This window comes from Balaenoptera physalus (assembly GCF_965194825.1).
Source record: "Balaenoptera physalus genome assembly, chromosome: 9".
Taxonomy (NCBI): Eukaryota; Metazoa; Chordata; class Mammalia; order Artiodactyla; family Balaenopteridae; genus Balaenoptera; species Balaenoptera physalus.
The window spans coordinates 15,352,362-15,364,367 of NC_138888.1; the positions used below are offsets into that span (position 1 = coordinate 15,352,362).

At 43.4% G+C, this 12,006-nt stretch overlaps 1 protein-coding gene across 11 annotated transcripts in view; it reads right to left on the minus strand.

Annotated features, from left to right (window-relative positions):
• MTHFD1L (methylenetetrahydrofolate dehydrogenase (NADP+ dependent) 1 like) overlaps positions 1-12,006 on the minus strand; it is a 212,569-nt gene that overhangs the window by 54,971 nt on the left and 145,592 nt on the right. For 8 of the 11 annotated variants that reach the window (XM_082474543.1, XM_082474541.1, XM_082474545.1 and 5 more), the window contains 2 exons: positions 5,062-5,169; positions 2,788-2,940 (listed from right to left, as the gene is read on the minus strand). In XM_082474543.1, coding sequence (XP_082330669.1) covers positions 2,788-2,940; positions 5,062-5,169 — 261 coding nt within the window. Of the gene's footprint in view, positions 1-2,787; positions 2,941-5,060; positions 5,170-12,006 lie in introns of those variants that run through there. The other 3 variants (XR_014267280.1, XM_082474536.1, XM_082474537.1) reach the window with 2 other exon arrangements.

Below are 12,006 nucleotides of genomic sequence, written 5' to 3' on the forward strand. Positions count from 1 at the left end.
GCAAAGGCCTTCACGGACTGAAGACCAGATCTTTGGCCCTGAGGGGCTGCCATCAGGGAGGCCATTCTAAGGAATATAAAGCAAGCTCTCCTCGTGTTTTTGTTAACTGAGGTAGGATTAAATTATACTCAATAAATTTTACCCTTTAAAAACGTGTAGGTCTGTGAGTTTTGACACTAGTATACAGTCATGGATCCACCACCACAATGAAAACATAGAGCAGGGGTCCCCAACCCCCAGGCCATGGAAGGGTATCAGTCCGCGGCCTGTTAGGAACCGGGCCGCACAGCAGGAGGTGAGCGGCAGGCAGGCGAGCGAAGCTTTAGCTGCTGCTCCCCATCGTTTCCCATCACTCCCCATCGCTCCCCATCGCTCGCGCTACCGCCTGAACCATCCCCCCTCCCCCATCCGTGGAAAAATCGTCTTCCACGAAACTGGTCCCTGGTGCCAAAAAGGTTGGGGACCGCTGATATAGAGTATTTCCATCACCCACAAAAGGTCGCTGGTGCCCCTCTGCAATCTGTCCCCTCCCCCCTCTGCCCCCTGGACCACTGATCTGAATTTTTTTTACCTTCAGTTGCACCTTTTCTAAAATTACCACTCAGAACCTGTTTTATTTGAACCCTTCTCTCTCATAGCACCGTTGCTATGCCTCCCTCAGTGGGAAACTCCACCGCCAGCTCCTGTGGTTACTCTCTGGTCTCCCCGTGCCACATAGGATGGTTCTGCCCAGACCCTCGAGGGCTCCTGTTACCCCGCTGGCTCCGGAAACATGGCTGTTTTCCTAGTACCATCCTTTACCGCTTATTTCTCTCATGCATATCCTTGCTTCTCCCCCGTGTCCACCCTCATGTATATTCTTAAAGCTCTCAGGGCCTTCTTCCTGCCTGTTCCTTTCTTCTGAGTGTTGTATCTGTATTTCTCATGGACTCACAGACCATTTTATAGATCCTATGAGCCCTTTCAGCTGTCTACGTCCTGGCCAGACGCATTTCTGGCCCTGCCCATCTGTCTTCTTGACTGTACTCCTTCCACGACGGACACCATCACCGTCTACACTCAGGCTAGAAGTGCCCCTTCCCCCGAGCCCCACGTGCAGGTGGCTACCTTCAAAATATACCTCGAATTCGTCTCTACTCTCCATATTTACTTCTACGGCTGCCACGCCAACCCTGATTACCTCTGGCCTCAGCCGATGTCTCCCTGGGTCTGGTTCTCTTTCCTCTAAACATTCTCCACATTGCTACCAGAGCTATTTTTCTAAAATATAAATCAGACATTTTTCTTTTCCAGCGGTGAGGACTCTGTGTTTTCACTTCTGAGGGCGCAGGTTCGATCCCTGGTGGGGGAACTAGGATCCCGCAAGCCACGTGGCGTGGCCAAAAAAAAGAGAACAAAGAGAAAGAATAAAAACCAGGCACAAAACCCACCTTACTGTAACTCCCCAGTGTGCATGGGATAAAATCCAAGGTCTTTAAGATGGCAGCTGAGATCCTTAACAGTTTGGCCTGGTGTTGCTACCCTAATCCCATTTCTCAGCCTCTCAACCCCTGTCCAACTCCAGCCACACTGGACCACGCTGGGAAGGGTACCATGTACTTCTGTGCCTTTGAGTCAAGATTCACTGTTTCCCGAGTTCAGAGGTTGATTCTCTTTTTCTTCCACACACCCTCTGTCCCCAACCTGGTGAGAAATACCTACTGCCTCCCCTGTGCCCTGAGAGCATTTCAAATGCCAACACCAACACCACACTTACTAGATGCCTCTGTGCTGTTCAACCCAGTGCTCGTCTTAGTATCTCTGTGCGTCACAGGCATTAAGAATTCAAAAAACGCTTATTGAAAACACTTTGCCCAATATCAGATGAAACGTGTAAACATGAAGGCAAGCAACTCTGTACTCATTATGCACTTTCTACCCATCCACTGCTTAAACAACAGAGCCACATGGCTTATTTTAAAAACTGTTATGTTTCCTGTTTGGACTTGGATCAGCTTGTAACAACAATGACAGCAACAGAGATGATCAAGATTTTTTGTGCTGAATCTAATCCAGGAGCGTCCCATGATAAGAAGACAGACCAAGGGAAACCACCATGTCTCTGTGTGGCTATAATGAAGCATTTTATGTATTAAGCCTATCATCATGGATTTTAAGCGCTTTGATAAGCTTTCACTTCCGTGCTATCTCCCCTCCGTCCAAGGAGAAGCTTTGAAATAACAATAACCATCCCATAGCAACAATGTCCCTTCACGGCAAGGTCAAAAACGAGAACTCATGTGATTTGCTCATTTTCTAAGGCAGAGCTCCCTCCCCCCTTAATGTGCTGACAAAGAGGTGAAGGGTGAAAGACTGATCTCCCCAGCCCTGGGGTGGGGGGCTGGTCCTGTCTCTTGGACATGGTGGTGGCCTCCATTTATCCCACCGCAGTGAAGTCTTATCATTCTGAGCGCAGTGATGTGAAGATCCAGAAGCCCTACACTAAGCCATCCCCCACCATTTCAACAGCAGACTGGCTCCTCCCAAATTATTCTCTTCCATGTTCTATGAGGGGGGAATTGATTTTATGACTCAAGGGATCCTGAACATGTGATCTAAAGAAAAGAAAAATCCAAACCCTGATGGCAGGTGCATTTTTCATGGTAGAAGATGGTTATTTAGGAAAAGAGCAAATACTATTAATTACTTCCCAATACCCGATCTGTAAGGTGTTCCCAGAGCATAAGGATTTTAGGCATCATGACAACACAGACTGGGGAAGGTTTCTGGAGAATGTTACACACTCACCGTTCCAACCAATGGGTAAATGAACCCAGCGCCTATGCTGGCCCGTACGTCACTAATGGGTAGAATGAAATCCTTCGGTACGCCTTTCTTGTCAGGTTGGTGAGACAGGGAAAGGTGGGTCTTAGCCATGCAGATGGGCAAATTTCCAAAACCCTGTAAGAAAGGTAAGGAAAGGTGTTCCTTGAGCATAAACGTTCATCTTCTGTACTTGTGTGACCCGCACGCCACAGAATCCCCACGACTCAGATCCACACACACAATAGTGCTTGTTACTGCTTGTTCACTGAACAAGAAGATGCGACAAAAACTCATCTGCACGAGATCATCACCTGGTAAGTTGAGGGTGTCTATTACTTATTTTGGATAATTCTTGCTACAGAAAGGCAGCATTATGTGTGTCTCTGAAGAAAAGGTGGTTATTTGCAGGCAAAGAGGCGGCGGCAGCAGCAGCTGTAGAAACCACTTTCTAAGGATATTAATATCCGGCACTCAGAAAGGTAATCTGGAGAAAGGCTTTGTAACAAGGCTTTTAGTCCCGTTGTTCGCTCATTCTTAGAGGCTGTCAGGAAGCAAAGAGCCTCTTTGTGTTGTTTTATGAATCATGGCTATTTGATCTGCGATTACATTATATGAACTAAGATGAGGTCACTATTTAAGCCTCTTATTTTTAAGGACCAAAGGCGATGCCTGACCCAGAGTTCCAAAGGTGAAAGGGGAGGAAGTCACATGTGGGGTCTCACAAAAAGGACAGTGTCCTCGCTGCCTGGTCCCGATTAAGGGCACACAGTGCCTCCTTAGAGACTTGGCTAATTAACTGCAACCACATACTTGACGCGTAACTTTTAAGGAACATTCCCTCGGTGGACAGACAGGGATAAAAGGAATGCAATCTTCAGAGGTAACCCACACAGAATTTCTTATGATTCAACGTAGAACTATTTGGAAGATTTCAGAGTACTATCAACTGGGGCTGGGGGTGGGGTGTTCCCTTTACTCTCAGATACGGATCAGAAATCTGCTGGTGGCGATCACAATTGCTCTACAGAAATGGTGCCCAGAATTTTGGGTTTCAGAGATCAATCAAATATTGAAATAATTTTTATGAACTGATATAGGTTTGCCAATTTAAAAGTTTGCCAGTAAGAATATATTTTTTAAAAACCCAATATGCTATATACCATCACCATATTACTTCATAAAAGAAAGAAGATTTTAAGCCTGAGAAAACATCAGGAAGGACCTAATATTAGAATTAATGATAGTCCTTAAATAGCATTATTAAAAACTTATTAAAAAAAAAACACCTCATGACAATGACCTTATTTTACTCATTTCATTGCAGATGAGGGAAAATTTCACTGCAGAACAATGCCAGTGTGTACAGCAATGTTTGAGAATCATTTATTAAAAAGCACAAGCCAAGAGCATTCTAAGCTCTTGGAAAATCCTAAGAAGAAATGAATTGCTGACTATCTTACCAAACCTGGGAGAATACTCTGGCTAGTGCTGGTAGCATAGGACAAAATATTAAATATGCTTTAAAAATAGAATTTAGGAGTTGGGGGATTAAAAAAAATAGATCAGCGATACTCATCATGAAGCTCTTTTGCCAGCAAGCTCTTGAAGAGCTCTGACTTCTATCTGATCACAGCAAACTGGAGGGGGTGTTTGAGGCACATGGCCCCTTTGGTTAAGGTGGCCGAACACGCTGCAGTGCAGCCTATTCGACAAAACCATTACAGGACTAGACTCTCGCTGCTGAATCTTGGCCATGTGCACGGCAGAAGGTGATGGAGCCTTCAGCCATTGTGGACAATCTCAGCACCAAGCCAATGAAGCACTTGTATAAGAAAGAATACCAAGCACCGCCAACTTCATGTGCTGCAGTCCTCTTTGACTAACCTGGCACCATGCTACCATTTTTAAGACAGTAAGAGGAAGCACTACAGATTATTTAACTCTTGACTCCACTGCTGCACATCCAAGAACAGTTTCAATGTTTCTGGCTGACTAGCAGGGGCTAAAGATCACACACACAGATAAACATGGACACCACCTATATGAGACAAATTTATAACCATAAAAGTCAATGATGTATGTACTCTCACCATAATTACAGTTAACGTCCTACCCAAGGACATTAATTCAATTTTTGTAGACCACAGAGTAGATTAAGCCAAGTTCAGCTGGTGGGACATACACCAGCTCTCAAGTCAAGGCGAATAATTTCAAAAGCCTAAGCTGGATATTCCCCCCTAGATGCACAACTTTTACCTGTTCCGTGTAACGATCTATTTTGGATTGTGCCTCCGGAGAGAGTTCAATATCTTCGGCTCCATAGACAGCCTGGGCGATGGTTCTTATCTTTTCCACAATTGGAAGCTGGAAAAACACAAATGACCACAAAATCGTTAACTTCAATCTGGTTAAAGAATTAAGGGAGAGCTTAGTGAGATTTTCTGTAATTGCTTAAAATTCACTACCAGATTCCCTCCTCATCAACTGTAGTATTTGAAGCACTTTTCTCTTCTATCATCCTTAATGTACTGAAATTTTCAGATCAGAGATCAACTAGCAAGTAAGAAGCCTTAGATGTTCAGCCAGTTCAGAGGCTGCTTATCTAGTTAAATCATTCTTATCCACTGCATCCTTTTAAAAAATGTAGTTTATACTATGCTTTTTAGTGATCTTTTAAGTCAGAACAAAAGTCTCCTAACTAAATAGTGCTGGTGTTTAAGTGGGTCTCAACTTGGGTTATATGACAGAAATGTAGCAGTTCTAAAGAACACATTTTTTTTTTTTTTTTTGGTGAGCAGGAATGGGTTGAGATTTTAATATAAATGCTAATGTGATCAAACACTTTATTGGAAAACCAGAGGTTGAACCTAGTGTCACTTTAGCAAATTATGAGACAACAAGGAGAATGGGAAAAATCTGAGAAGACTAGATATGGGCAAATAAGTGTGTGGGGAGGAGATGGGAAAACCTTCCACAATGTTGGATGCAACACTTGGATATAGGTTGCTAGTAAAATACTAAAAGTGGCCTTCAGAAACAAGGATGGTTCATTAGGAAAGGAATGTGTCATGGATAAAGTGACTCTTAATTCAAGCAAAGCATTTGACAAAATTGTTCCTAATTTCACTGTGGGTAGAAAACACGTAGGCATAATGAAGTCGGTTGGTGGATTTACTGTTCAGTGAAGGGCTGCTGGACCAAGTGCTGATGGAACAGACGTCAACCAAGGGGCAGAAGCCTCTCATGGTCCACCTCAAGGACTTTGCTGGGCAGTGGCAAATGGTACATTTGCATGAATTACTGCTGATATATACAGGAGGAGAGTTACCTAACAGGAGAAAATAAAAGCTAGCTCTGCTCTGCCAATCTGATAGTACCCCAAATTGCTTTAAAATGTGTTTTTTATTACTACAGTTTTTATTACTGTAGAGTCGCTCTGTGGTCTGGAACTGAAATATTGCATGTTTCAACAAATAAAAAAGAAATGAAGGTGCAAGTCATTATGATCTTTTGCTGAAGGACATAAAAGAGGATCTGAATCAACGGAGAGAAATACTTTGTTCATGGATGAGGAGATGCAATACTGAATAGAGGTCGGTCTCTCAAACTTAATCTATTAGCTCAATCCTATTCCAATAAAAATCCCAAGAGCACTTAGGTTACTTGGCCAACCGATTTTAAAATTCATAATGAAGAGTAACAGCATAAATAGGTAAGATAACTTCAAAAATAAATAAAACCAAAAGAACAAAGATAAGGGACCTGCCATACCAGGTATCAATCATACTACAAAATTATGCTGATTAATTCCATGTGGTATCGGCACAGGACAAGATGATTAATCAAGGGAAGACAACAAAGAACATAGAAGGACACCTCAGCAGGTGTGGGATAGTATATAGTAGACATGGCACAAAACAGGGAAAGGACTGACTATTCAACTGACTTTTGGCTGGAGAAATAAAATTAAATTCCTGCCTCACACCAGGCCCCTAAATAAGTCCAATATGGAACAAAGGCAAAATCTTCAAAATCAAAACTCTACATATTGGGGAAAAAAATCGGGGAACTCTCTTTATTATCCTGGGGTACGGAAGGATTTCTTAAACAAGGTAACAACAAACTCCGCCTTAAAGGAAATGATTTATAGACCTGACATCAAAATTTAAAGTTTCTTGTATTAAAAAAAAAAAAAGACATCAGAAATAAGGATAAAGCATAAGGAGAAGATGCTTACAAATATTTAAAAGATTAGTTACTAGAATGCATAAAACTCCCACAAATTCAGAAAAAGACAAACAAATATTTAATACTAGGCAAAAGAGTAACTAACAACAATATGAAAAAATGCCCAATCTCATTGGTGATCAAGGAGAGGCAAATTAAAATGATGAAAAACCAATTCACAACCGTGAGATCAGCAGAACTGAAAGTATGAGACTATCAAGCGTGGGTGAGGATGTGGGGAAGATGACCCTTCCAAGTGCTCTTGGCTGAGATGTTAAAGGTCTCGCCCACCATGAAAGCTTCCTAACTGGTTTCTTCACTCCTAACACACCCTCACCTCTACTGCAAGTCTAACCTTCTTAAAATGTACCTAAGTAAGAAAAACTCAAGATCACCTCTGCTAAAACTCCCTGAGCGCTCTAAGATCTATCTCAAAGGCCAGCATCTCCAGGAAGCCTGTACTGACCTTCCTTAAGCACACGTGGGCGTTCTCTTCTTTGCCATCCGATAGCCCTGTAATGCTCTGACCTGGGTGTTACATGGCACCAGAGGTTCAGCAGGGCCTGGCAATGAGTGGCTGCTAGCAAAGCCCACGCCCTGTTGGGATGCACTGATGGACCTCGGATGGTAACAGTGCCAGGATCAAACTCTGATGCTGAAATCTACCGGGTGGCAAGGGGCCTTTTGTAAAACATGTCATAAGAGAAATCAGAGAAGAATCTCCACTTCAGGACTTCCCCTGGTGGCGCAGTGGTTAAGAATCTGCCTGCCAATGCAGGGGACACCGGTTCAATCCCTGGTCCGGGAAGATCCCACATGTCGCGGAGCAAGTAAGCCTGTGCACTACAACTACTGAGCCTGTGCTCCAGAGCCCCGGAGCCGAAACTACTGAGCCCGCAACTACTGAAGCCCACACCTAGAACCCGTGCTCCGCAATAAGAGAAGCCACCTCGGTGAGAAGCCTGTGCACCGCAACAAAGAGTAGCTCCCGCTCGCCGCAACTAGAAAAAGCCCGCGCGCAGCAACGAAGACCCAATGCAACCAAAAATAAATAAATAACGTTGATTCTTTAAAAAAAAAAAAGAAGAAGAATCTCCACCTCTAGAAGGGACAACTCTAGAAAGAAATGATCGTTATTTTCCAGGAAGGCAGAAGGTGAAGCAAGGACAGAAATCAGAAGGAAATGTTTAAGGAAAAGCTATAATAACCAGAGCTGTTTTACTCTGGCAGAGTTCAGGGTAAGCCGAGTATGGCTCCAGGGTTGTTGCAGGAGAATGACCGCATGAGTGCAAAGTTGAGTCTGGGCTAGAGAAAACCTCGAGTGTAACTTCTAATGTAAAAGATTCCATGTTCATTAGCTGAAGAATTGAGAATAGCCTATAAACTCTTTGAGGTCAAGGACCACCTCTTGTTCACGTAGAGGTGGGATACAGTACAGCCCCTGGACTACAGAGTAGGTTCTCAATATACAGTTGAATAAATGAATAAATATTTTCTGACCTTCCTGTTGACAAAGCAAGGATTCCATGTGATGTGACAGTTACACTTTTTCAGGGGAAGGCAGCTCACAGAATATGGTGTCACCCAAGCAGTGTGATAGGTCCCATGCAACCTGGCTCACCTTGGCTCCTCCAGCCCTCCAGAGCAGCTGAGGTGGGGGGTTTGTGGGCTGCTGTGGGACAGGAGGGCAAAGGAAGAACACAGCCCCTTAGATCTGGCTGAATCACGCAACCTCATTCCTAGCGGGAGATGTGAATATGCTGCTGTACTCGTTTTACTGCAAGCACTGAAGCCGCGCAGTGTGTTACAAATATCACGCTGCACAAACCTTAAGTAATGTTATTATGATGGCGTGAGGGCAATAGGGCTAACTAAAGATTTATGTTTTCCCTGGAAGTGAAACAAAACAACAACAAAACAGATTAGTACTACTCATGACACATTTAATGAACAGAATGCACTATTTACTGAACTCTAGATTGATCTGAAAAGGAAAAGTGAGCGTGACTTTTCTATAAGATAATAATTGAAAAAAACTCACAAGTGAACAAGGTAATAGTAAATGGATGACAATGAAGGAATTAGTGTGAGTGGGTATTTAACTGACCTACTTTTAGTTTTTAAACACGAAATTTTTTTTCAAGGAATACATATATTTAAGTTTAAATTGTGGTAAAATACACATAACAGAAAATTTACCATCTTAATCATTTTGAAGTGTACAGTTCCGTACTGTTAAGCACATTCCTGTTGTTGTGATGCCAATCTCCAGAACCCTTTTCATTTTGCAGAACTAAAACTGTACCCATGAAACACTAACTCCCCATTCTGTCCTCCCCTCAGCCCCTTGCTACCACCTTTCTACTTTCTGTCTCTATGATTCTGCCTACTCAGGGTACCCTGTATAAGTGGAATCATACAATATGTATCTTTTTGCATCTGGCTTATTTTACTTAGCATGAACCTCAAGGTTCAACCATGATGTAGCATGTTACAAATTTCTTTCCTTTTAAAGGTTGAATAATATTTCACTGTATGGACATACCACATTTAAAAAAATCCATTCATCCACTGATGGACACGGGTTGTTTCCACCTTTTTGCTACTGTGAATAATGCTGCTATGCTAAAAGTGGGGGGGGTCGACGGACAAATATTTCTCTTCCAGACTTCAATTCTTTGGGGCATAAGGAAATACACATTTTTATCAACAACTAAACTGCCTTCCTGTCTAATGTTTTCTTTTTTTAAATAAATTTATTTATTTTATTTATATTTATTTTTGGCTGCCTTGGGTCTTTGTTGCTGCACGTGGGCTTTCTCTAGTTGAGGCGAGCGGAGGCTACTCTTCGTTGCGGCACGTGGGCTTCTCACTGTGGTGGCTTGTCTTGTTGCGGAGCATGGGCTCTAGGCACGCAGGTTTCAGTAGTTGTGGCTCGCGGGCTCAGGAGTTGTGGCTCGTGGGCTCTAGAGCACAGGCTCAGTAGTTGTGGCACACGGGCTTAGTTGCTCCGTGGCATGTGGGATCTTCCCGGACCAGGGCTCGAACCCGTGGCCCCTGCATTGGCAGGCAGGTTCTTAACCACTGCGCCACCAGGGAAGCCCCCTGTCTAATGTTTATTTGAAAGTGTTGCGGAAATTTCAAGCAGGTGCCAGGCTGACTTTGTGAACTGTGTAGCTGTGGTCTTATTTCCTATAGGAAAACTGCAACCACACATGACAGGATGACTCAAACAGAAGGCAGAGCAGGGAAGCAGGAAGGGGCTGGCGGTGCGAGTGACTCCCGGTCAGGCGACTTGTTTCCCCTCCTTACCCGCAGGTGCCAGAGCCTGGGGCATCCCAGCAGTCACCACGACCAGCTCCCGGTATCCTGCACTTCCCATGCCCCAGCCTCAGCCTCGCCAGCCCCAGAGAAGACGACACTCCCTCGCCGGCCTCGACATGCACAAAGCTGTCCACCGAGAGCCTATGAGAGGGACCATCACCACCTGGTGTGTGCCTCACAGCCCCATGCTGGATAAATAATGTGCTTCAGCCCATGGAGCTAGAAATCCCAAGACCAAAATTCTCTTGGGACTCTTGCTACAATTATTCGTTTTCACCTATGTGTACAAGTAAATAAATAAAAAGAACATCTCAGTTAACACAACTTTTGGGTTTAATATAAAAACTAAAACCTGCCCTGATAAGGCAGCTTCACTGTATACCATCTATTTATATTGTGACAGCAGGAAAGGAACTTCCTGCTGTTTCTCTGCTCGATTTTGGGGAGCAGTGTCATCTTTAAAGAAAAAGAAAAAAGCCAAGTTCATGTCCAGTGATCTTGATCTGAACTTGACATTCACTTGTACTGCTCATTTTAAGTGGTAGTTTTTATAAAACAAATAAAATGGTAAAATAAATTATGAATGGGTATGCATTAATCAACCCTGGCTTTGCTCCAACTTCCTAAATATTTACAAACTTATCTATTTGCCACCTCTTTCCTCCTTACATCCCTGATGTCTAGGATGGTAACTTCCAATCAGTAGGCCCTCCACAAACATCTGCTGAATGAACAACCATCTGTGGCAAGTACTTTCAAGACGTCATGGTGTACAAAGAATTTCGGAGATTTTGTGTACAAAGAATGTCTGATGGGGTGGGGACAATGACACAGTGAAGTGTGACAGAACGGAGTGTGTGATAAAGCCTCCGCCTCTATGTTACTCAAGTTGGAAGATCACAGATTGCAGGGGACGGCATGGAAGTCAGCATAAGTTGGTAAGACCTAAAAAGGAACTTGAAGGGTGCTTGAAGGATGTGAAAGATTTTAATAAGCAATAAAAGGAAAGATTATTTCACACAAGGAGAACGGCACGCATCAAGGTGTGAATGGCAGCAAAGACAAGGCTTTTTCTGGAAAGAGGGACTACTCTATTTGTATTATGCTCAACATACTCATATAAGCTACTTCACAAAGCCTGGCGTCTATACCAGGATCTTTGATCATTTTGGAACTAACACTATGTTAAATCTCCATCTTCCTCCCAAACCTCTTAAATGTATAAAAATAACTGAAATACTTTAGAAGAGAGCTTTCCGATGGAAGCTTTCTGTGATGATGGGAATGTTCTACAACCGTGCTTTCCAGGCTAGTAGCCGCCAGCCTCATGTGGCTAGTAAGTAGTTGAAATGGGACTAGTGCAACCGAGGAAATGAGCTGTTAATTTTAGTTAATTTAAATGTCAATAGCTTTCTATGACCAGTGGCTACTGAACTGGGCAGGAGTTCTTTCTAGCTCTAGAAAAGAACCCTGACTGGGGGTCGTATTGTCTATGGTCTTTTGCTTAGAGTATGCCCACCCAGAATCCCGGCTGAGTGACACTAGGAAGGTAGGCTGGAGGATGTAGGGGTCTTCACTCTTTACCACATTCCTTGTGTAGATGTGGTGATCCAGGCTCATAGAAGCTAAGTTACTCAAAGTTAGATGGCA